We start from the raw sequence: 25,010 nt of genomic DNA, 5'->3' as shown, positions 1-25,010 counted from the left end.
GGAATTGGGCTGGTGGGACCAAAAACCCCATGTGCATACAGGTCAGGGCTAGTGACAGGCTGCTGCAGCAGGGATAGCTGACTTGCCTAGCCAGAGGCAAGGCACAGGAGTTTTCTGGATGCAGAGGCTGTGGCTGGAGCTCCGTTTCTTCAGAAACTGAGGCTCATGTGGCTTTTCTGGAAGCAGTAAGGCAGGCTGGCTGTAGAGAATGTGACAGAAACAGGACAGAGTGCTCAGCCTGGGAAACAGCACCCGCCCCTGCTGCTCACTGTCTTCCTGCCTGTGCTGTGTGCAGAAGTTTTCGACCCTGAGAAGCAGAGGGAAGCTGCTGCCTCCAAGTCCAGCCAGAAGTCCATGCGATCCCGGCAGCATTAGCCAGCATGCCTGTGGCAGGGCTGCTCCCATCTTCTGCGGCCTGCCTGCCTGTGCAGGCAAGCGGATGCCACATGGCGCACGCACACACCCGCCTCCCTCCTCGTCGGTGTCCCTTGTTGACAGGTTTGGAATAAAGCCATGCTGAGGGTTTGCATCTGGCTGTCCCTTCTTGGGCTGATGTGACAAGTGAATCCTTGGCTTGGGTTCCAGCTGTGAAGCTAGCAGGCACCTCCTCTGTGACAGCAGCCCAGGGCAGCACTGTCCTTGTTAAAGGGCTTTTCCCACAGTCCCACTTTTGGTCAGTTGTCCCAAGGACTTGGTGACCCTGGCTTCCCATGGTCTGGATTATCCTTTGCCCAGGGTATGTGAGGCCTGCAGGCAGAGCTGACCTGCGTCTTTACCTAAGCTGCCCCAGCCAGGAGCCCAAGTGAGCCTAGATGCCCCCTCGGCCTCCCTGGCCCTCCTGCATTGGGTATCCAGTCCACCTGGACCCTGACCGGATCCCAGCCCTCACCCATGGAGGCTGCTCCCTGGCACCCATCCCTGCCATGCCAGTGTGCTCTTCCCGTAGGCCAGGCAGCATGCCCCACCTGCTGGAGATCCTTGGATGACCCACAGACTCACAGTGAGGCTGTCTCATACCTTGTCTCCCCCACTGTCCGTGATGGGCTTGGTGCCCTCTCCTTTGCTTTCCTTTTTTCCACCACGCCTACCACCTGTGTTTTGGGTCTCACACCACTGTGTTGCCTTGCCCTTTGCCCAAACCCCTTGGCCACCACACTTGCCATCCTGCCATGGTCCCTTGTCGTCTTCTACCCAACTTGTCAAAAACCTTTAGCTGTTTGAGAAAAGTCAACTCCAACAAGGAAATTGTTGGCCATCGGGGTCTCTTAGGAGGGCCTTGGTCGGGGCAGGGTGGCAGACCTCTGGTTCTCATGCTGCAGTGGGCTCTTTGTGCTACTGAAGCTCTGAAAGGTTCACCATCACTGTTTTAGTGGCTCAAGTGATATCACCGCCCGTCACATTCCTGCTTCTGCTCTCCTCTCTGTGAGTTGGCCTCATGCTCAGGCCTATGAGGTGGTTTCCCAACAAGACCAGTCACTTTTTTCACAGCTACAAAATGGATACCATACCTCCAGGTCTCACCTTCATATCCCGCTGTTAAGAGGAAGAGGGGTTCTCATCCAGGCCCCACCCTCCCCACTCCTCTCATCCTCTAGCAAACATCGCATGGCTCTCAGCACTAGTGTGGATGTTTGCAGAGGTATGGATGGCAAATCCAGGGGACACTGGGAAATCAAGGCTCTCCTTGAGCTCTGGGTAGGATGGTCCCTCCATGCCTCATGGCTGGGATGAGGAGGTTCCCTAAGCAAACTGGAGATGCAGTTTCCAGAGTGGGAGTGACCTGTGGATGTGATGGGGCAGGGATACCCTATCTTGGTCTGCTCTATGAACAGTACGGTGCCATCCCTGGGCTGTGCTGGACGAGTGACACCAACTAGCTGTGGACATCTCTCCCAGACCCCACACTGTCCTCTGAGCCCCCACCCCATGATTGATGCTACCCAGCCCAGCAGGGCAGTGTCTGCAGGGTGTTCAGGGGGCCGCATGGTCGGCAGGCAGCAGAGACCTTGCAGTACTTCACCAGAACAGAGGTTTCTTGGAAGGGTGGGAGGTGGCTTGCCGAGATGCCAGGCAGAACCGATGTAGAAAAGGAAGTCTTGGAACCTTGGGTCTGGATGGTGAGAGTGTCCTCAGTCACAAGGGCCCTGCCCCAGTAGAGTCAACTTGGGCCTTCCCTTCCTCCAGCAGGCCAAGGTGTCTCCAGCAGCGACCACCCTTTACCTGCCCTGAGTGGGGTCTCCAGGGTGGTGTCAGTGAGAGAATGGGTGACGAAAAGCAAAAAGTCCCAGCAGCTGGGCCAGCCAGCTTCCTGCTCATCCTGCCACGTGGTTGCAGGGTCAGCAGGAGGCGCATTCCCACAGTTAGGTGCCTCCGCACACCCTGCCCTGGGGATGTGGCCCTCCTGCTGCTAGTTCCCATCTCCAGCCATGGTCATTAACCAACAGGTGTCATCACTCCTGGCCAGGACCCAAAGTCCGGACTCCTGTGCACTATCCAGGACCACCCCTGCCCACCTTCTCTTCCACGCCCTCTCTTCCATCAGTGCCCACCTGGGGAGTGACTCCGTTTTCCTGGTCTCTAGCCTTCCCCTCTCCAGCAGAGTGGATGGAATTGTCGTTTCTCCACCTAGGTCCCATGCCCTGCGCTCCCTGGGTCTTCTGTCTCCTCCCCTGGCCAGGCCTTCTTATCTCGTGGCCGCAGTGCTTTGGACCCAGCACTCATGCCAGTTCCAGATTCCTGTTTGCACACACTTCTGTTTCACTGTCAACAATCGAAACATTGCGTCCCCACCTGTCCTTCCCTGTTGCCCCATTCTGTGGCCTTTGAGGCACTCATCACTATGTGACTCTTGAGCTCTCTGGTTGCTGCCCTGCAGTGGGCATAAGTACCACTATGAGGGAGGAACCTCAGCTGTTTCAGCACTGTTACCAATCTCCGGCACGGGGCTGTGGCATGGAGCAGCCCCCCCAGGCAGCCCCCGCCCCCCCAGGATGGGTATCAGGGGGGGCCTTCGTGCTGAATGGCTGGTTGATGCCTGGGTTCTGAGTAGATGTTGGAGTCCACAGCCCTACACCTGGGTTCCCGGCAGCACTGGTGTCTGGTTTACAGGACTAGATCTCTTCTCCCAGCTGCCTGTCTGCCAAGGGGCATGTGCTCAAGGCAGCCAGGCCTCCATATCATGCATGTGACGGTGGCCTCTTGTGCCTCACTTTAGATCAGTCACAGGCCAGCCTGTTCCCTGGCCATAGTGGCTGTCAGCTGCAGATGATGGCACTGTAATGGCCCAGCCATTGGCAGAAGCTAGAGCCACACAGTTGTCCTTGCTGTTGGGGAAGAGGGTGAGTTACTAGTGCAGGCCCTGGGATCTGGTTGGGAACAACTGCAGTTCCACGAGCATCACTATCGGCTTTCTAGTCGCCCACTGATGGCCTGGGAGCCGGGCCTGGCCAATCAGACAGCCATTCCAGTGTACCTCAAAGATTACCCTTGCCTGAGGGCTGGCCACCAGGACTTTCCCAGGTTTTCTTGATTTTGATTTAGCAGTGCCAGCTGCAAAGCCTGGGGCTCCTGATGCTAGAAGGATCCATGTGGGTTTGCACCTGCAGGGACATATTCTCCCCGGGGGAGAAGGCCTGGCTTTGAGGGGAAAAGAGGGACACCAAGTAGAGAACAGCAGCAGAGGCCCCTGCTGTGTGCACCATGTCTGTTGTTTCTGCTTCAACCACTTGGGTTTGTCACAACAAAATGTGTCCCAGCCCACCTGGCACCCAGGGCCTGCGAAAGCCAGACTGCACCTCAGCTGCACCTTCTGCCTCCTCCTCACCTCCGGGCTCCAGCTGGCCCAGCTTACCACGTGTCCCTCGGCCTTCAGGCCCACCTCCCTGGCTTCCTGGTGATTCCAGGTCCGGCTCTGGCCTCTGCTTTCCCAACCTGGCATCCCTCTGTGTGACTGCCACCTGGCTTTCCCTCTTATGGCACCTCCCACACAGGTCTTGTCCCTGTGAGTCTCCCTCCCAAGGCTGTGTGCTCCCTGTTGCTGCAGTGTGGCATCCTGTGCCTCCCTTCCAGGTGTCATCTCTCTGCCTGCCCTGCCACAGGGAGTGGGGAATTTGGTTGAACAAATGATGTGTAAAATACAATTATATAAATTTTTGTGTATGTACTTACATTATTGAAAAAAATTACAGAACAAGAAATATTAAAGAAAATTAAATAACCACACATTCACTTGTGGAGTTTATGCTTTGGGCTGTGTACATGTCCATGTACCCACAGAGATGTGTCACTATCTAAAGAGAACACCATGCATGTCCCTCAACATGACAGAATTCCCCTATGCAAATGAAAACACTTTAAAAAAGAAGAAACACCCTAATTGTTTAGTAGCTTTATTCCACCCCACTGCACTGCAGAGCTACTGCTTACCAGCAGGGCAAGCGTCCCCAGCCTCGTGCTGTTACAGGTAACACCAGGATGCAGTAATCCCTCTGCACAGCCCCGAGCAGGCTCCCAGGTCCTGAGGATGCATTTCCAGCAGTGGGAGCGGCACCCTAGGAGTCTGAGGGTTTCAGGGTTTTGGTTTCTCTGTAGATCTTGTGCCTGGCTGCACTCCGACCAGCAGGAGCCCCCTGCCCAACACAGCCTGACAGCAGGAAACATCTACGCTGATTAGTTGGCATCTTTAATTTGCATATCTGAGTCCTAGTAAACTGATTTTTAAAAAAAACACCCATGTATTGCTCTCAAGAACTGAAAATGATTTAACATTTTATCATATTTATACGAAGCTTTTAAAAAGAATAAAATTTCCATAAAGTAATTTTTTGGGGTTTTGCCTTTAATTTCTCCTTTTGTGAGTGGTTTGGAATGAATTCCTCTTTACATAGTCACTTGGTATGCACCAATGCTGTCAAAACCCAGACACTACTGAGAAATATCTCCCAGCAGGTGTGGGAGAAACGGATGTTTCTGGCCAATGGTGCATGGACTGCCTGTCTTCATGCAGAGGCCAGGAAGTCTGAAAAGGTTAAACAAACAGAACCAGTATTTCCACACAGCCTGAGGCTTGGGCCTCCCCTGGACACCAGGCACTCCCTCCTGGACACAAACCAGCTGCTGGGTGAGGGTGCCCATTGGAAAACCTCTCAGGCTAGATCTCTGTGCATCTCAGAGGTGGCTTGTGCTTCTGTGTAATGAGAACAGGAATCTCCCTCGGCCCGGCAGGTGATAAGGACCCTCCTCTCCTGAGTTTGCAGGCTGAGTGGTGCCCTGGGCCAGTGATGAAAGTATGCAACGTTCTTTGTAACTGAGCTGGGTGACAACAGCTGTGCTGCTCACACACACACATCCCCTGGGCTGTCTGGTAGGGACCAGCACTGCCCTTGCTTCCAGATGAGACACGGACACTGCAGGGAGGGGCCTGGGCCCACAAGCCACGGCAGTCAGCAACAAGACAGGTGGAACCCAGTGGATGCACTAAGTGCCTGCACTTTCCAGCTGCTTCCCACTCCTCAGCTTCTGGGCATTGAGTCTCTGGGGTGGGCTGTGTGCCTGGAGTGTCCTGGGTCATTCCTGTGTGCTTTGCTCGGCCACACACCCCTGGCCTGCAGCATGCATTTCCTGCATGCACCCCCTACCTGGACTACCCTGGGCTGTGAGGCTTGTGTGTCCTGGCCACCACTTAGGTGTGATTTAGAGCGCTTATCTCTAAATCACTGACTGTGGCCAGAGCACAGCGGAGTGAACTGCTGTGTGTTTCAGGCCCTCCCCACTGTCACGCAGCTATGACCACCAGAAGCTAACTGAGAAGCTCAAATCCAGAGCCCGCACGTAATGCCAATATTTAACTGGGATGAACAGGATCTCTCCAGGAGCCAGGATGCATGACAGGAAGGGGGCCTCGGCAAATTTGGGGAACTTCTCCAGGTTGGGGTTCTCCACATCAACCTGAAGAAAGCAAAAGAAGCCACTGTGGGTCTTTCAGGACACTGGGAACTGGGGGAGAGGGTACCCCGTTGTCCTGGGTTCCTTCCTGCCCACCTGGCTTGTGTTATGAAGAAGGTGTGTTTCATGCGGATACAAAGCCTCCGAGTCCTGTGGGGAGTACAGCCGGATGTACTTCCTCCCGATCACCTGGGGAGAGAGACCTTTCAGCGTGGCAGCCTCCTTGTGCCTGGTGTGCCCTGCCCTGTGTACACAGCCTGGGACTGTGCTTCCCTCCAGATTCATCACCAACAGCCTCTTCATCATGGCTGCCAACTACAGGGTGCTCTGGACGGTACCCAGCAATCATATCACTTAGTAATCCTCACAACCCTCACAGGCACTTCATCATCACCCCTACTTTTCAGGTGGGGAAACTGAGGCAGGGGTGAAATGAAGCTGAAGTCATGCCAGACAGCCTGGCTCCTGAGACATGGCTCTCAGCCTCTAGCTATGCAATGGCCTCTTTGGACAGGCCCAGAGGACGCCCAGAGTGTCCATCTATTGAGCCTCCTCTCTGCCTGTGAAGAACAGTGTTCTTACAAGGGCAGCCACACACCCCGCCTATTAAACAAACACGCACTCTGCCACACTGCCCGAAGAGCCACCTGGGCGGTATCTGGAAGGTGGCCCGTGGATGGCAAGCAGGGGCATGGCAGAGTGGGGCAGTGGCAGCTGGGGCCCCTTCTCCTCGAAGTGCCTCTGTGCTGGGGAGTCCAGGTGAGCCCCATCCGGAAGCAGCCCAGTGCCGAGAGGGGCCCTGTTAACCTGCTTCTATATTCTGTTTTCATTTTTGTCCAGTTCCCTCAGTGGCTCTTGTTTCTCCAGTTAAGAGCCTGGTGTTTAAAGGGGGATGATGTGACTGGAGAATAGAGAAACCCCTGTTCTGGCAGCACCTCCCACCTGGGCCAGGAAATTCTGCTGGGGATCCTGGTGGAGTGGGGACACGGTTCCTGGGGGACCAAACCAGGCATTGATGGTGATCTCTTCCTCCTCTCCGCTGCCCAGGCAGCAGTAGTCGGGGATGCCAATGTCCCGCTTCAGCTCCGGGATCTGTGGGCGTGAGAGCAGATACAGGGAGCTGAGACCCAGCCTAGGCACAGGGCCCACAGGCTGACCGTCCCCCACACGGCGGGGACCACTCCTCCTTGATTCAGATTTCCACAGACAGAAACTTAAAAAACAAGGAAAAAATTAGTAGTTATAAAATTTTCATATTTGTTTCCATGTGGCATGGATTTACTCATTTTTAAAACCCAGTATTAGTGTTTTATATATATAAACCAGCTTATCATTTTCTAAAGAATCAAATCTTTTCAACAAAAATCAAATTAAAGAACAACAAAAAGAAAATGGGATTGGATATTTAACAGATCTCTGAAGGAGAAGATTTTCCAAAATTTGGCAAAGAAATCACAATTGGTATATTTTGAAGTAAATGAACTATAAAGACCGATAAACTGGGAAAAGTACTAAATTAGCTCTGGTGAATGACAGATTAATACAGAGAGTCCATGCAAATCAGAGAGCAAGCATTATAATCTCAAACCACAAATTTCACAAATAATCAAAGGGCAAGACCAGAGAGATGACAGATTAGAAGGGCTTCACTGTCATTAACAAATAAGCCCAAATTAAGTAAAAAATGAGTCAATGTTTCCCATTAGTCATATACATAAAGACTGAAACTCTCTGTTGGGGCACAGCAGTGACCCAGCTCAGAGCAACACGGCCATGAGCAGGTATAACGGGCACCCCTAATCTGAGCTGCTGGCTGTGCTCCCCATGCCTGGTTTGACTCTGAGGAGTTGGGTTCTCGTGGGGGCAGTGGTATGAGGCCACACAGGGGGTCACTTGTCTCAGCCACACCCAGGAGCCACAGTGATGAGCAAGTGTGATGAGATGCAGCTAGAAACTGGCATCCGCTGTACCCCCTTGCTTCCTGAGACCTCTAGTTTCCTCCAGACTTGGACTGCAAAGCCCTCTGTCATCTCTGGGTAAGGACATTTATAACCATGGTATGGAGTGCTGCTTCCTACTTTTGCAAGCCTAGGGAGGCATGGAGTGTGCTTCCTAGCAGGCTCAGTCCCTACCACCCAACGTCCAGGTATCCCAGTCCCTAGGTGGACCTGCTGATACTTTTGAAGCTCAAGAAAATTGCAAATAGGGCTGTCAGGGGCCTCCCATGTGTCCAAAGAGTAAGTCCGCTTCTTATTGCCATGTTTCCAGCTTCACTTTTGTAATTTCAGTGGCTGATCAGGAAACCAGGGGCTGTCTGGGAAGGCTAGAGTTCTCCCTGCAGGGAGCGTGGGCCTGGATGCTGCTGTTCTGGACTTTGGGAGAGTCTGTCTCACGTGGCCAATGTGGCTGAAGAAGGCTGCTCTGTCCACTGCTTTGGGTGACATTCAAGTTCATGGTCTGAGGTCTCCAGTGCTGCAGGGAGTCCTCAGGCTACTTGTGAGATTCCAAAAGGTTTCTCAGAATCATGGCTCCTAGTTGATCCCTCTCCTGCTTCTGGCTCAGATGGCACCAAGTCTGGCCCTATGGGATGCTGAGCAGAACTCTGATTGGTTCCTGATGACATCATCAGGATTTCTGAAAGGCAGCTGGCGAATGGGATCACATCAGAAGCTGATTTGTGAATCAGACAGAGACAATGAATGCTCCCATGATGTAACTAATAGTTAAAGACAGGCCTAAAATGATAGCCAAAAGCTTCACAAGGCAATGTCTCTGGGGGCCAAGTCAGTATGAGTTGTTGGGCAAGAATCTGGTGGAAGCCACTAAGGTTCCTATAGGGGAGAGGTCCCAGAAAATGGTCTGTGCCATGCTGCATGAAAAACCCAGAGCTCAGCCTGCCCTGACTTCTCTCTGAGGTGCTCTATAATGACCCTGCAGAGGGAATGACCCAAGTGGCCCCACATTGGGTGAAACCCACTTCAAGCCCTGGTTCACCTTAAAAATAAATGTAAACTCAGCTTTCTACTCCTGTATGTGTCCTCTCTTGTCCTAGGGCTGTACAGTGTCTGTTCCAGGGCTGTGGCCTTGAGAGTGCCCATTGACTGCACTTGGGGATGCTGTGCCCAGGAGACCTGAGGTCAGGGTTGGTCTCTTGGGATCACGTAGCTGGGGCCTCCAGCTAGCAATCTCTCTTCTTCACTAGCAGGAGATGTAAGACGGCAAGATTTACAGGTATGAGTGCAGGGGGTTAGGGAAGAGGCCCCATCTCCCACTCGCCTGCCCCTCTTCACTTCAGACACACAGGCTGGAGTCTGGCACAACCCTACCTGGATCAGAGAGGTCCTGCTCAGGAGAAGGAGTGGTGGCAGCCCCAGTCTCAGCAGTAGACAGAACAGCAGAGTCACATCACTGGGCCTTGGCCCTAAATTACAGAGACTGACTCAGATCTGTCCTGCTCAGGGTGTGCATATGGCCCTGCCCCAGATCCTGCCAGTGGCCACCTCCCTGGTCATTCCTGTGGTCTCACCATGGCCAAGGTCATGTCAGTGAGCTACTGGGCGTTTTAGGTCCCTTTCCCTTGCCCCGTGTGTCCATCACGTGACATCTAATGCTTGTAGTCCTCATGTGTCCTAAATCTCTCCTCTACCTGCCTATTAGCTCCCTGGGGCATAACCTCAGCCCACCTGCTGCCTCCACACCTATATGCCATCAGACTGCCCTTCCCTATGCAGTCACCCCGCCTAGGCCCCACTCTCTGCTCCCCGGAGCTCGGCTGCACTGTGCTTCCCTGCCCCTTGAGAATGAACCTCAAGGCTGCTCCTCCCTGCCTGGCCCATCTCCTGCTATCCTGGAGGGCTGGCATCTGCTCAGCTCTTGGGTCTCCATGCAAACACCACCTCCTTCAGAGGCTTCCTTGACTACCAGGTCTGTATAGCCCTCGATTACCCAGCTTTCTTCCTGAAGGCCTCACCTTTTACTTTCTTTGGGTTCAGAGCCCTCTGATGTGTTTGATTCCCAGGACCCTTGGGGCAGGGAAGTGATATTGTCTTTACTGTTAAGACCTCAGCGCTCAGGACTGTGCATGGCCCAGGGACCACTAAGCAGTGAGGAGGCCCTAAGAGCTCGGCCCCATCCACAGACGGATGCAGCTACTGCATGCGCAGGGCAGCCACCCTGGGAGTGGGCTTGTGTAACCCACTTCCTCGTGTGCTTCTCCCTCCACCACACTGTGATGCAGCGGGAAGGCCCTTGCCAGGTGTGGCCCCTCAACCGTGGACGTTCTAACTTCTAAAAGTGGCAGCCAGATCAATGTGTTGCTTGTAACATCCTTTGTCTGCTGTATTCTGTTAGGGCAGCACCGCACAGACTAAGGCAGTTACTGCCCTGATGTCTCTCACTTCACCTCAATCAGGTGGCCCTAAACCATCATTCCTGCCCTCCCCATGAGCACCATGTCCTGTGGCTGTGGAGCTGCAGCCGGCTGTGTGTCCTGCCACCTGGACCCTGCCAACAGGACAACTATGGGTTGGGCCTGGGGTTGGTCTTACATTCTTAGTGCTGGCCTAGAGAACAGGAGCAGGTAGGACCTGCTCTGTCCCTCTCCCTGCCCTTGCGGCTACCTGTGCCCTGCTGGATTCTTGCAGGGAAGTTCTAGCTCAGAGGCTTTCCAGAGCACCTTGGCATACAGATAAAATCTGAATCCTGGGCCTGCTCTCCAAACCCTAAATACAATCTGGCCCCAGCTTCCATGTCTACCTTCTCCTGTTATTGCTCTTCTAAACGCCCCTCCTGGCTGATACTGTAGCACTCTACTGGTACTTCAGTGCATGGGGCACCTGTCACCAGGACTGTCCTCCCTGCCCATCCCAACTTCCCCTCCAGTCGGCAGGAAGCAGACTGGAGGGTCTCTCTGGCCCAGGCCAGGTGCAGGGAGATGGTCATGCACACAAATGCCTGGTACGTGGGACCGACACTACCCAAACTATTGCCCAGATTTCCCCTTTTGTGGTCAGCCCAGAGCCTGTGCCCTCAGCTGGCTCTCAGGGACCTGCTGCTCAGTTCAGACTACACCTGGCTTTCTGCCCTGGGGCTCCTGCCCTGCCCCGCCAGTGGCCTCATCCCTCTGCTGTAAACTGCACTGCTACCCTATCCAGGGTCTCTAGACTCTGCACTCCCAGCCTCTCATGCCTGGCACGCCACTGCCCCCTGCTGCCTGTGATGAGGAGGGGACAGTGCTATCACCAGGAGGGCACCCCTGCTTCTAGTGGAGGGTATCGTCAGTGGGCGGCTTCCTTCCTTGGAGAAGGCACGGTGGTAGGAGAGGGTGAAGGAGGAGGAGAGTGATTTCAGACTCACCTGGTCAAAGAGCTGGTGCTGAGCCAGGTACCCGATGTCCCTTGCCTACCCGGCAGGAGAAAACCAAAGGAACAGAGAGCTTGGTTAGTCAGGACAGACACTTCTCAAGCTGATGCCACTTAGTTGGGTACTGTGTACCCCCAGTTCCCGCCCCATAGCCAGTAGGGGCTGGCCCTATTCTGTTTTCCTGGGTCCCTCCTCTGCGCTGGGGCTGATGAGACCAGTGCCCTCCCAGCAGGACAGGGCTAAAGGATGGGAGAACAAGGATCCTGGCGATGTCCTCCCATGCTGGAGCCTGAGTTAGACACTGGTCCCGGGGTGTTTCCTCATGTAACAAACGCACGTGCTTTGCATTCCTATTTTTTCCGCTGTAAACAAGTAATTTTTAACAATACACATAACATAAATTAACATTTTCACCCTTTTCAGTAGCCAGTTCTGTAGCATGAAGCACATTCACCCTGCTGCACAGCCATCCCTGTCGAGGGATGGCTCCTTTTCTCTAGCCAAACTGAAACTCTGTGCCCGTAGAAGGGCAGCTCCTCCTTGCTAATCCTTCCCCAGGCCCTGACAACCACCTTTCTTAAAAAGTAAAAATGAGGATATACATTTTTTTTTCTCACTTGTTATTTCCTTATTTTCTCGCCCTGATGCTGGAGAAAAGAACTCAGGGCCTTGTGCATGCTAAGCACATGGTCCACCACTGAGCTACCCCCAGGACAGAACACGAATCTCATACACATCTGGCTCATGCTTTTAAAGGATAAATAATGTTTTAAAAACAAGATGTTCCATTAATTCACCAGTTCCTTCCTGGTTGACATTTAGGATGTGTTGCCATACTGTTGCAACTAACCAAATACTATCCTTGTATTTAGGCAGTACAGGATTCCAAAGTACAACAGAGTCAAGTACAAGTGCCAGTAAGTGTGAGCAGTGCCGCCACGTGCTTCCCAAAAGTTGACCTGTCTGTGCTTCCACCAGCAAAGAAGCTCATCTTCCTGCATCTTTGCCTACATCGGTTTTACCATTTGGTGACAATTTCTACCCATCAGATAGATGAGGTCAGTGGTTTAAAACTGGGCTTCCCAGTGCTCCAAGGGGTCTTTTATTTATTTACTTTCTTAGTGGATGTTTGCGATATATAATTACTACATTTGTTTTAGGGAGTTGGCACATATATATCACTCCACCAGTTTTGATTCCTTTCCCTACTCCTCCCCAATTTTCTTCCCCTTCTCCAAAAGGTTTGCCTGTTTCCTACTAACTCTCCTTTACTTTACTCTGTGTGTGTGTGTGTGTGTGTGTGTGTGTGTGTGTGTGTGTGTGTGTGTGACAGGGTTGTGCTATGCAATTCATACTATTCTCAGATTCACTGACCTCAAACTCTTGGCAATCCTCCTGTTTCCGCATCCCAAGTGCTGGGATTACAGACATACACCACCATGCCTGGCCTGTTTTACTCCTCAATTAATTTACATTTAGGCTTCTCATGTAAGAGAAACTATGCAACATTTAACTATTTGTGTCTACTTATTCATTTAGCCTTATGCTCTCACATTCTGTCCATTTTCCTGCAAAAGACATGATTTCATTCTCTTTATGGCTGAGTAATATTCTACTGTATGTATGCATGTGTGTCTGTATATTATATATATATATATATATATTCTTTGTACATGTGTCTGTTGATGGGCATCTAGGCTGTCTGTCTATAGTGTAGCTGGTATGAAGTGCAATGCTGTGAACACAGGTATGCATGTATCAGTACAGGATGGTGTCTGACTCTTTGGGGAATGCGGCCCTGCTGCTTTGCTGGTGGCCTGCCCTCCTGTTGGCCAGCCTATGGATCTCAGCCCCCTGGACTGATGTCTCATCCCCCTACCGCATTGTGGGAGGCCATCATACCCTTGCACCCCTTTCTCTGCTCTGGAAGGGAGAGGGAAGGAGCCAAGTCACGTACCTCATTGGTGATGTACTTGCTGATAAACTCATTGACAGTCATAAGGGTCTGGGACCAGTCCTCATCTGTGTACCTGGAACCGACCTCCACAGGGACAGTGCGGCAGCCAGCCATCTCCTGGATATAGTCCAAGCTACGAGGAAAACACGCATGGCCGTCAGTGTTAGCATCATGGCTAACATCTGCCGCCCATATGCAGAGGGTGCGCTGTGTACACTTCCCTGGGCTCTCACAAACCTCACGCCTTAGAGACAACTGTCACCCTTCACGGTCCTGACAGGAAAACTTAGGCGCAAAGGCCAAAGTCACTCGGCTATTAGACAGCATTCTGTAGCTTTGCAGAGACTCAGGAAATCTGGTCTATGGGCTACTCTGCTTCCCTGCTGGCCTCAGATCCTTCTTATTTTGCTCTGTGCCCATCATGGCATTCACCTGAGAAATCTTTGGACAAACAGCAGCAGTATGTGGGTGGCCAAGTGCCCAGGCTCTGGACCTTAGGCTTCATCAGGTATGGACCATGGGACCTTCAGCAAATTACTGGATCTCTCTGAGTCCTGCTTCACATTTATAAGCTGGAAAGGTGATAGTGCTCACCCCACGGGAACCAGAGAGGGTCAAGAAACATCAAACATGGCAAGTGTCTGTGCTGGCACCAGGCACCAAGCAATATGCATTTTGACAGGAGCACCTTGGTCACAATTCCTCCTCAACAACCTCAGCAGCCAGCGGCCCCTCCACGCACCCTACAAAAGAGTGATCCCCTCACTGCCCTCCCCATGGTCCTATCCCTCAGTAACCTTGGTGGTTAGGTTCCAAGACTGACTCCTGCAGGGGCCAAATGCTGAGGGTAAAATGTAGTTTAGTGGTGGCTGGGCATGCTGGTGCACCTACAATCTCAGTTCTCTGGGAGGCTAAGGCAGGAGGGTCATATAAGTTTGAGCCCAGCCTGAGAAACTCAGTGACTTGGCAAGACTGTCTCAAAATAAAAAAAACGTAACTCAGCGTGGCGGCACCTGCTTGTAATCCCAGTACTCAGGAGGCTGAGGCAGGAGGACTGCTGTAAGTTCAAGGCCAACCCAGGCCACACAGTGAGTTCAAGGCTAGTTAGAACTAAAAGTTGTGGTAGTGATGGTGGCAGTGTGTGTGGGTATAAGGGGGATGTAGTTTAGTGGGAAGGCCCTGGGTTCAATCTCCATTACACACACACACACAAAGCAGTATGCACATCCTCTTATGTACCCTCTTATATAATTTAAGACACTTAACTGACTTAACACCTGACCACTTGTAACACCTGACACTATGTAAATGCTGTGTAAGTAGCTATTAAATTGTATGAGACTCAATATTACAGCTGACTGATCTGCACTGGTTGGATCTAAGGACATGGGACCCACAGGTGTGCAGGGCTCCTGCATCTCCCCACTGCCAAATGCATGCACGCTGCTCTCCAGCGGCCCAATCTGACCTCCTCCTCATGCTCTTTTTCAGCTTTGCCTTGTGGACCCAGGAAGACCTGTGGGATTTCCAAGCTCCTACAACATGCCTCATAGACTTACTGAGGTTGCCACGTGGGTCTGCATTACAAATCTGCTCAGGGTGAGCAGCCATGGAAGGGAAGACTGTTACACCCTCCAGCATAAATTCAGACTACCTCACGCAATTCTGGTTTAATTCCTAGGCAGCCAACCCCAGGGCTGGCAGCACAGAGGAGAGGAGGGGGGCTGGGGCTGGGGTGGCTGTGGGTGGCAGGAGGAGGAATTCGGAGGGTCCTAGACATGCCAAGACGAGGATAGGGACCTCTTGGCGCTGTGGCAACTGCTCACCTCCACTTCTTCATACACGGCCAGTGGTCAGCCACGCCTTCCAAGATCACGGGCATCCCTGGAGCCAGAAAGTACTTTTGGAAGTGCTGGAGGGAGGGGCAGCGGAGCCGGGGAACTGCTCTTTCCAAACTCACATCTGGAGCCAAAACGTGGTCACGCTTTGCTTTCTGTTTAAAATTCAAATGAAACAAACGGTGACTGACTCAGAAATTCAAAATCTGGCATCAGCAGTAGAATGGCTCAGGTGTCATTAAAACACAGCACCTGTTATTATTACTATTTTCTCTCATGAGATCAAGGTCCTTTTTTATTTCCATTTTATGAAAAATGTTTGCTCAATTATAAGGTTAATATATTCCTATCATGGAAATTCTGCATTGAAGGAGACTCCAGTATCCTAAAGTCTACCATGAAATAAAGTGTTCTTGTTTGTGCATCTCCTCTCCCCATCTTTCACACCTGCTGGACATCACAGTCATGACCAATGTGCAGCTTCACAGCTTGCAGCCAATCCTTTCCAAAAGAAAAGAAAAGAAAAAGAAAAAACTTCCACATTGTCACTGGTGCCTGCAGTTTCCTACAAGTAGAGCCTGCATCAGGCTCTACTGAAACGCCTTCCAAGGAGGCGGCCTGGGCATGTTACACACTGCCCCTGAGCCTCTGTCTCCTCAGTTGAACTGTGGGAGACAACATCACACAGTGCCCAGGGCTACTGACTGGCACGAGTCCCCTCTCTGCCCTTTTGGCTGCTGCAGTCTAAGGCAGTGTGCAGTGTTTTAGTGGGGCCAGGGGTACCAGCAATTGAACTCAGGACCTCTCGCTTGCCAGGAGCTAAATCCCAGTCCTGTAGGCAGCTTTGAGCTGCACACACTCCCTGGACAGAGGCCTGCATGACCAGCCTGTGGGAAGTAACCCCCTGCCTTCCCTTAAAGAAACGAGTGCGCAGTCTCAGTACACACCCAGTCTGGCCCATCCAGCCAGCACAGGTGTCAGGGTGCTGAGGAGCAGACACCCTGGACAGGCGAGGGCCCTGGTGAAGCCACAGTGAGACCTGATCAATGGGGGTGCAGTGGCAGGGGTGGGGGCAGGCCATGCAAACCTGAATCCAAAGTCCATACTCTCATGTCTTTGGGGGCAGACACTATTCCATGGCAGGACCAATTGGGCCTAAGCCCTCTCCACACTTCACTGGGACATACCTGGAAAGGGACCAGGCCGCCACCCTGGGCCAAGGGTGTCCTTTGACCTCCACATTTGTTCTGCCTTCTAAAGGGCCAACCAACACACCTTGCCAACATGCTCTGCACACTGGGGTCTACCCACAACCTTGTCTGCTAATGGGTGTCTCAAGGCTGGTGTTAGGTGCTTCTCTGTTCCTATTTTTAGCCACAGGCATGGTGGGATGTTTCCCAGCATGGCTTATAATAGGTCTGTGCCCCTGAGAGCCAGCTGCTCGAGGTCAAGGTTCTTTACCCCGATGTGCCAGCTACTTCTCTTACTGATTCTTTTCTTAAAGGACAGAACCAGTCTTTCTCCATCTCTTCCTTCCTCTGGGATTTCCTTTTGTGACAAGAATATGTATTTTCTGCCCTCCATCTGCATTGTTTTATACAAAAAAATAATACTGTGGAAAAACTCTAAGAACACAGCAAAGCACTGAGAAATATGTTGGAAACACTCTGTATCCCCACTTGCAGTGTCCAGCACGATCTTACTCTTCTCCTGCTGGGGGATCTAACTTTTACTCTCCAGACAAGGAAACCAAGGCTTGGGGCAGGAACTGGCCTGCCAGGTGATGAGGCCTTTGTGTCATGCCCAGGCTCTGGAGCCTTCTGGTTCACTGGTCTAAAAGGGACTTCTAGGCACAGACAGCTGTTATGGCTTATATCTAAATATCCCCCGAAAGCCTCATGTGCTCATAGGTGGCACTGGATCATGGATGTATAGTGGTGGATCAGGGCTGTGTGATACTGGATTTGCCCTCTGATTGGTTTACCAGGTTTCTGGCTGTCGGTGATAGACTTACTGGAGAGAAATACTCACATTGGGTGTGGATGGCACCAACCAATAAGCATATAGTCTACGTGGAATAAAAAGGGAAAGAAGGAAGCTGTGCTGCTCCGTGCCTGCCATATGAACTCTTTCTCCTCTGCCATGGAATGAGCCCACTGTGGACTGAAATCTTTACAAACTATGAACTAAAATAAACTGTTCTTCCTTTAATTTGTGAGTGTCATATATTTCGTTCCAGCAACAAGAAAATACCCAAACACCACCTAAACTGCAGGCAACCCCCACAGGCCACACAGCTCACAGCAGATTCTGACATGTGCTGCACTACATGGGCTCAAGGAGAGGAAGTGGGGGCTAGGCAAGTTGGCCAAGGGCAGGCTGGCTCTGCCACATGAACCCCTGGACACTGTTTCTCTCAGGACCACAAAACTCCCACCCTCCTCCTGCTAAAATACCACTACTGTGGAAACTGGAAACTTTTTTTCTTTTCCACTCTCCAAATTAATGGAAGCACTATTTTCATCTGAGTGTGTGTGTGTGTGTGTGTGTGTGTGTGTGTGTGTGTGTGTGTATGTGATCAGCCCTTGGGGAAAGAAGCGATAATTCCAAGAACAAGGGGTTGTGTAGGCAGTGACAGATACCTTCATGCTGGACAGTTCCTGGCTGGACAGCTGCTGGCTAGGACTGCAGTTAGGCCTCTTTCCAGATACCAAATGTGCCTGGAGGACAGCCACGACTCTGATGAGGATGTCCCCAAGAATGGCCGCACCCATCAGCAGGCCCATGTCACACACTCGCAGGGCTGCGGCCACAGCCGTGGCTTCCCGAGGTGGCCGGCACAGGCACAGGGTCTTCAGGAGGCAGCTGAACGCGTACACCTGTCGCCAGGCCTTGTCCACGTCCTGCCACGGCCCGGTGTTGAGCTTTTCCCAGGCGTAGTCCAGGGCGGCCTCACTGGCCTGCAGACACTCGCCTTGCTGGCCCCCGTGGAACAGCTCTACCGCCTGCTGCAGCAGCAGTGCCACACCTCTGTCCACCTTCTCACCGAGGTCCAGCTTCAGGTCCTCCTTTGAGGGCGGCAGGAGTGCCACGAGGGCCTCCCAGAGGGCATCTCCGGGGCCGTCGGTACCTTCTGCCATGTGGCCCAGGCCAGTTCAGTCAGATCAGCACCTGAGAGGGAACAAGACAAGAATAGGAGACCAGCCAGAGACCTCAGTGCCCTGCAATGCTCTGCAGGAGGTCATCTCCGCTGGGCACGAGCTCCATAAGCACCGCACCCTCTGTCTGCATACACCGCTCTACTTTCAGGGCCTGGCACAATGCCTGGCAATCAGTCACTCTGGACGGATGTCTTCTCAGAGCAGCATGTGTACTGCCCTGGCCTGGGATGCCTCCAACACCCCTCCTCTGCCTAGAGAACTCCTACCCAACCTTCCAGGCCCATCTTAAATGATGCCCTATGTAAAGCTTTGTGGAATTTTTCACCAGTGTTTTTGCTCCCTGGGCCCCTGGGTTTCTCTGATAGCACTTGTCATGGGATATAAGTACAAATAGCTCCTTTCACAGCTGTCTCTGCAGTGTTAGTCAGGAGCTCCTCCAGGGCCAGCACAGGTCTGTTCCCCACTTCCCCAGAGCCCAGAGGCTCAGCGCAGGTGCTCAATAGGGAGCTGACTGCATAACTTCTCAGGAAGTGCCCCCACAAGGACCCCTGTGCTTAAGAGCTGGTCCTCAACTGTGGCAACAGGAGAAACCGTCAGAATGGGCTGAGGTGGTGGTAGTCAGCTCACTGTAGGCAGTGCTGCTGAAGGGGATACACAGACCCCGGCCCACTTCTTGTGAAGAGGGGAGGCCTCTCTGCCATTCCCACCATGCCGCAGGCTCAAAGAAGTAGGGTCAGGTAACCCTGGATGGAACCTCTCAAACCATGAGCCAAAGTAAACCTTTTCCCTTCTACATTTGACTCATGTCAGGTACTTGCTGCAGTAACAGTTGCCAACTCAGAAGATATCTGGAAACACAGAAAACCTGTGTAAAAAGGGAAACGTCACTGTTGGTGCTTTTGGTGGCGTTAGCCTGGGCACTGTGAATGGATGGCAGCCATGTACCATGACGTGAAGGGAATTTACTACTATTCACACACTATCATGGTTTCTTCATGTGCTTCATGTTGCATGTCTCATCGTAACAGCTGTGACGTCTGCCATGGTATGGAGGTGGCTTGTCCTCCCAAGGTTCATGTGCTGGAAGCTTGGTCCTGAAGGTGGCAATGCTGAGAAATGGTGGAACCTTTGAGAGGCGCAGCATGGTGGGAAGTGAGAGGTCACTGGTGGCATTAATGCCGCAGTGCAGGAGGGGCCAGTTACCATGAGAGCAGTTTAGAGAGTGAGGCCGCCCATGCGTCTGGCCTCCGTGCTGGCATCTGCTTTCCCTTCCACGTCTCTGGCATGGTGTGGCGCAGCTGGCAGCTGGGGGTCCTCGCTAGTTGTGGGAGACATGCTGTTTGGACTTTGCAGCTGCCAGAACCGTGAGACAAATAAACCTCTTCTCCTTGGCAACTTATAACAGAGAAAGACACATCCTCCACCTCACCTGATGCTGAATGACAGGGTCCTTCATGCTTTTTGTAAAAAAGTGTGAAGCTGGGAGTTGGTAAAGAACTAGCTATGAAATACTACAGGCTTTATAGGTCACACAGTCACTATTACCACTATCCCATCACTTCAGCCTGAGGGTGGCAGCTACACACCACGCATAAACCAGCAGGTATGGCTGTGTTCCAATAAAACTTTATTCATAAGAACAGATGGTAGCCCATATGTAGTTTGCCAAGCCCTACTCTATCCTTACGAAACTCTCTTATCTTCTTCCAGGCACACAGGCCATTTCCTGGGCTCACCTGCCACTGAATACCACGCTGAGCACTAGTTAATGTCAAAGCAGTGATACCTGTCACTGTTGGGCCTAGCGCATAATCCTCCTACAGCACCCATACACACTTTACCTACCCAGTGGCTGCAACTAAAGGACTCTGAGGCTCCTGGGGATGACAGAGCCGCATGGAGACAGGAAACTGCCAGCTGGGGTGAAGAAGCCTGGGAGGGCCATCCACTCAGGAATCTCCACACTGGAACAGTTCATGAGCAAGAAATAAATGTGCTTAGTCACAAAGTGTTGATGCTTGTTATAAGTTAGCTTGCTCTCATACAGTAACTTTTATGTTTACTATTATTTCTAACAATAGCTCCTTACATATGTCCATATCCTAGTTTCCAGAAGCTGTGCATATGTTACCTAACAGGGCAGAAGGACCTCTCAAGAACATTGAAAATAGACTTCAAGATGGGAAGATGTTCTGCATTCCCTGGACAGGCCCAGTCTAACAGATGACCCCTTAAAAAAACTGCTCCCAGCTAAACTTGCACTGGAGGAACATGTGTTTTTGTAGAAAGTTTAGAGCAGTGTAACACTGCTAGCTTTGAGGACAGGAAGGGGGCCACAAGCTGAGAAGAAATGCGAACCATTTGTACAAGCTGAGAAAAATCAAAGGAATGGATTCTCTCCTCTGGTCTCCAAAAAGGAACATAGCCCCACTGAGACCTAGATTTTTGCCCAGTGAGACCCATATCAAACTGTACCTACAGAGCTGTAAGGTAACAAATCCACTGGTTCACAGCCCCATGCTTGTGGGGATGCATTACGGCACAGCAGAAAGAGAACAGGTCTTTTCCTCACCTGCAGAAGAGGCTGAAGGAGAGGGGGCACCTCTGTGTGACTAGGTTACACAGGACTGTAATCGGCCTCTTGTGGGGAGACTCTCGACTGCCTTCTTGGCTTGCACATGGTGCTGACACTCAGTGTGCAGGAGAGGCCCACTCAGGAGAGGCCCCATACAGCAGAAACCCGAGTAAGCCAACTGCAAGTGAGGACCCGTAGGTTCTCTGCCCCATGGCCTCCAGCAGTGGAACCCTGCCAGCATACTCCTGAAGCTCAGAACCGTCTCTGGAAGAGCCTTCAGATGAGAACTCCACCTCACTGACATAGGATGGCAACTCTGTGAGACCCCGGTGCAAAGGAACTTACTTAGCCATGCCCATAATCCAAAGCTAGACAGAATGAATGCACGCTCTTCTAAACTGCTACACTTATGATTTGTTATGCCACAAGACATCTAACTAACATCCCACCCAGATTTCACAGACACTCTATCACTATAACTGAACACATTAGATGGGTAATATATAAAGGAGAGAGCTTTATTTAGCTCATGGTTTTGGAGGCTGGGGAGTTAAAGAGCATGGTACTGGCACCTGGGGAGGGGACTTTCCAGGGGCGAGAAATGGAAAGTTCCAAGCAGGTGCAAAGCACCACATGGCGATGGGCTCACAGGAGACAGCCAAACTGGCTTTTATAACAATAGGCCCGCTCTGGGGATAACGCCCTCTGTAATCCATTAATCTATTAATCCACCAGTGGATGATACTACCCATGGGAGCAGAGCTTCCCAGAGCCAAGCACCTCTCACCTGACTCTCCCCAGATGCCCCATCTCTCACTACTGCTGCAATGAAGACCAGGTTTCCAACACAAGAACTTCTCAGGGACACATTCAAACCCTGGATTCAGTTGGTGACTCACAAAAGAAAAGAAGAGAGCTCTAATGTGTATTACAAAGCCAGCAGCAGACAGGGAGGCAGGGTCATGTTAGAGAAAGGGTCCTGGAGGTGGCCTACACATCCCCATCCCTACCTCGGGCTCACCTTTAGCTCTTTGCCTCCCATCAACTCAGGAAGCACAGTAATAGCAGACAGAGTACTGAGAGCATTGCACTGATTGGCTCATTGTTAACCTTCACAGTGACTCTGTGAAGCTGGTAACATTTACTATAGACCACAGGTACTGAATGAACTTTAGTCATCATTATTAATTCTTACAGAATCTGAGAAGCGTTATCAACTCCAATTTACAAATCAGGAGATATAGGCAGAGAAGGACATAACTTGCCCAAAGTAATTCAGCTAGTAAAGAGGCAGGGCTGAGATTTTAAACTCATTATGGCTCCCAAATCTAAGACCTTATGGATGAGGGGAAAGAGGCACAAAATCATGGGCTAGCACATGATGGACCTGGGGACCTGGGTTAGTTCTCAAGGGAAGCCTGTGAGGAAGGATGGTTACTCATTCTAGAGATGAGAACATCTTCTCACTCACTCTACATTAGGAGAATAACACCTTTTTTTCCCACTTATCATTTTGCAGCCTCTTTTTCTAGGCCTGTCCTAAGGTCTAAAGTAATGTTAATAACTCTATACTTGTTTAGTTCTTCAGCCTTTATCAGGGTTTCTCAATCATGTATACATTTGCGGTGATAGTGGAACTGGGGATTGAACCCAGGGCCTTTGCTCTAAGCTATACCCCCAATCATTTTTAAATTTTTAAAGAGGGTCTTGCTGAGTCGCTAAATTGCCCATGCTGGGTTCAAACTTGTAATCCTCTTGTCTCAGCTTCCTAGAATGCTGGGATTGCAGGTGTGTACTACTATACCTGGTTCTTTTCCTTCTAATCTTATAGCTTACAGTACTGTGGGTGGATGGCGCAGTTCGTTCCCTAACTTTTTATTTTGCTGAGAAGAAAACTAAAACCAAGAAGAAAATGAATCAACGTGCCCTAAGCTCCACGGTCAATCATGTGTGCCCAAAGAGGGCTTGAGTACCAGTTAATGTTGGTTCCTTTTGTGTGCCGCGTCTGTGCTGCATGTTTTTGGACAGTATCAAACCCACCCCACCTGGGGTGCGAGGTTTTCCCAAGGAGTGAAGTTTGAGGGGTGCTGAGTTTAAATCTAGATGTCACCGCAAAGCTTCATGCTTTTGAAAGGTGATTAGATTAAGGGGGCAGTATAACTGACTTGCCATTAGAAGGTGGCTTCTGCTTGGAAGAGGCAGTTGGCTGTTGGCACGACCCAGAAAGTATATCTCCCTTTCTGGCTTCTCCTTTGACTCTGTTTCCTGGACACCGTGCCATAAGCAGCTCTCCTCTGCCCTGCCCCTGAACCATGCCACTTCTGGCCTGCAGCCGACAGGTGCGTCTATCCCACACCTATCCTCCCCAACCACTTCTCCAGGCCTGACGGTCCCTTCCTCCCCGCCGTCTTTCCAGGGCTATACTGCTGCTAGTTCGTATGTGAGGCCCGATGAAACAATTGTTTCCAGTGGGCAACAAATGCTGCTTGGCACGGGAACAGCTGCGGGCTGAGACCTGTGGCCGCAAACGCGTTTGTAACTACGGGTAGCAAAAGCGTGCGGAAATTTCACAGCACATCCCAAGGACGGCGCAGTCGCAAATCAGCTCGTAAGCCGAGGTGGAGGGAGGACTAGAAACTGGCCTCGCGCACGCGCACCACGACGGCCACAAGAGCCAAGCTCGGCGGGTGTTTCCCCAAACCGCCCACAGCGCAGAAGGCTGGAGAGCCCCAAAGTAAACAGCGTATATTCCCAAGGCGCATGCGCAAAACTGTCCTTTCCCACACACGGCTCTTTAGTGCGATGGCTGCACAGTAGTCTTCCCAGCCCAACTACTGTGTATCTAAGGAGCCAGAGCAGCCTGTGTGTTCGAGTAGCTCAGACTAACCTCTCTAACGTTTGGACGGTGTCACTGGTGACCCGGGGCTGGCGACAACCTGTTCCGCCTGGTCCCAGCACTGCAGCTCTCCCAGCAGTCAGGATTGCTCGGGGAACATCGATCACTCGCAGTTCGTCTGATCTTGACTGGGTGCCTAGAGGAGCGCCGAGCGACCGATATCTTGGCTCCGCCCCTTCCTTTCAATGGTTGAGAGGGTTTTTCTTTTTGGAGCTTGGTCTGCAAATTCGTATAAAAGAAGTTCAACTCACCATTTTGTCTAGTTCCAACATCTACGTGGGGTTGTAGTTCTCCCTATTTTACAAAGAGATAAACAGGCTGATTGAAATAAAGTGGCCACATGTTTTTGGAAAATCACAGATCCAGAATATGAACCCACTAGGGCTGCTGCCATGGCCAGTTCAAATGAAAAGGACCAGGGTTTGTGCAGCTGCCCGCAGGTGGTCAGGGCACGTACCACCACCTCTACTTCATGCCGAGAGGTGTGGCAGTCACTGCGAATTTGATTTTTGAGCATGAGCTCCCTGTGAACTCAAAGGTTCAGGGATTTGCAGTATGGCACAGAGGGAGCCCAAGGCATTGCTCATCTTGGGACCAGAGAGTGGGAGAAGGGATGGAGACTGATTTACAGGTCACCAGGACAGGTAATGTGTCTGACATTGTTTGGACCCCATACACCCCTCATTTTTACTTAATTCTCTCTACCTGTAGGAAGATTATTGTGGCCTGGGATTTAGCTCATCAGCACAAGTGCTGCCCAGCAAGCACAAGATTCTGCATGTGATCCCCGGTACCCCCCCCCCAAAGGTTATTGTGTCTTATTTGTATATTAAGAAACTGAGGCTTGCCCAAATGCAACAGATCAGTGTATTTTAAGTATTAAACTAGCACCTCTTTCTTACACAAGGCAGATTAAAAGGTACAAAATTCCACTGGAGCCCCGCGTGGTGGCCTACTCCTGTGACCCCAGCCCCTGGGAGGTTGAGGCAGAAGGTTCCTTACAAGTTCGAGACCAGCCTGGGTTACAAAGTGAGCTGAAGGCCCGCCTGAAATGCACAGCGAGATCCTGTCTCAAAAAGACAAAAACAAAAACAAAACAAAACATCCACTGAGAGGCTGAAGCCAGAGGATCATACATTTAAACCCAGACTGTGCAACTTAGCAAGATTCTGTCCCCAAAAACAAAACAAAGGGATGGGACTGTAACTCAGGACAAAGGCCTTGAGTTCAGTCCTCAGTATGGGGTGAAGTGGTAAAATCATAGCTCAATACAATAAGA

At 51.5% G+C, this 25,010-nt stretch overlaps 2 protein-coding genes across 8 annotated transcripts in view; one reads left to right on the top strand and one right to left on the bottom strand.

Annotated features, from left to right (window-relative positions):
• The window catches only part of Nsmce1 (NSE1 homolog, SMC5-SMC6 complex component), a 42,965-nt gene extending 38,744 nt beyond the window's left edge, over nucleotides 1-4,221 (top strand). For 2 of the 5 annotated variants that reach the window (XM_063226702.1, XM_063226703.1), the window contains exon 8: nucleotides 187-529. In XM_063226702.1, coding sequence (XP_063082772.1) covers nucleotides 187-311 — 125 coding nt within the window. In that variant the 3' untranslated portion in view covers nucleotides 312-529. Of the gene's footprint in view, nucleotides 1-186; nucleotides 530-2,444 lie in introns of those variants that run through there. The other 3 variants (XM_003478213.5, XM_013141952.3, XM_023560719.2) reach the window with 2 other exon arrangements.
• A 151-nt stretch (nucleotides 4,222-4,372) lies between these two features.
• Kdm8 (lysine demethylase 8) lies at nucleotides 4,373-23,878 on the bottom strand. Of its 3 annotated transcripts, XM_013141951.2 has the most exons (9): nucleotides 23,723-23,866; nucleotides 20,106-20,224; nucleotides 17,742-18,270; nucleotides 15,088-15,254; nucleotides 13,262-13,394; nucleotides 11,299-11,343; nucleotides 6,886-7,035; nucleotides 6,040-6,132; nucleotides 4,373-5,946 (listed from the first exon to the last, which is right to left on the bottom strand). In XM_013141951.2, the coding sequence occupies exons 3-9, from the start codon at nucleotides 18,237-18,239 to the stop codon at nucleotides 5,782-5,784; spliced, it is 1,251 nt and encodes a 416-aa protein (XP_012997405.1). In that variant the 5' UTR covers nucleotides 18,240-18,270; nucleotides 20,106-20,224; nucleotides 23,723-23,866; the 3' UTR covers nucleotides 4,373-5,781. The 3 variants fall into 3 exon arrangements, with proteins under 3 accessions (XP_012997405.1, XP_063082771.1, XP_003477873.1); XM_063226701.1 differs by lacking the exon at nucleotides 20,106-20,224 and having other exon boundaries at nucleotides 4,373-5,968; nucleotides 23,723-23,878; XM_003477825.5 differs by lacking the exon at nucleotides 20,106-20,224 and having other exon boundaries at nucleotides 23,723-23,878.
• Nucleotides 23,879-25,010: the final 1,132 nt, after the last annotated feature.

The sequence above is a fragment of the Cavia porcellus genome, unplaced genomic scaffold, assembly GCF_034190915.1.
Source record: "Cavia porcellus strain 051 isolate PalLab524CR breed Dunkin Hartley unplaced genomic scaffold, mCavPor4.1 scaffold_16, whole genome shotgun sequence".
Lineage (NCBI taxonomy): Eukaryota > Metazoa > Chordata > Mammalia > Rodentia > Caviidae > Cavia > Cavia porcellus.
Note: the sequence above shows the minus strand (reverse complement) of the source record. Positions and strands in the feature narration are given on the sequence as shown.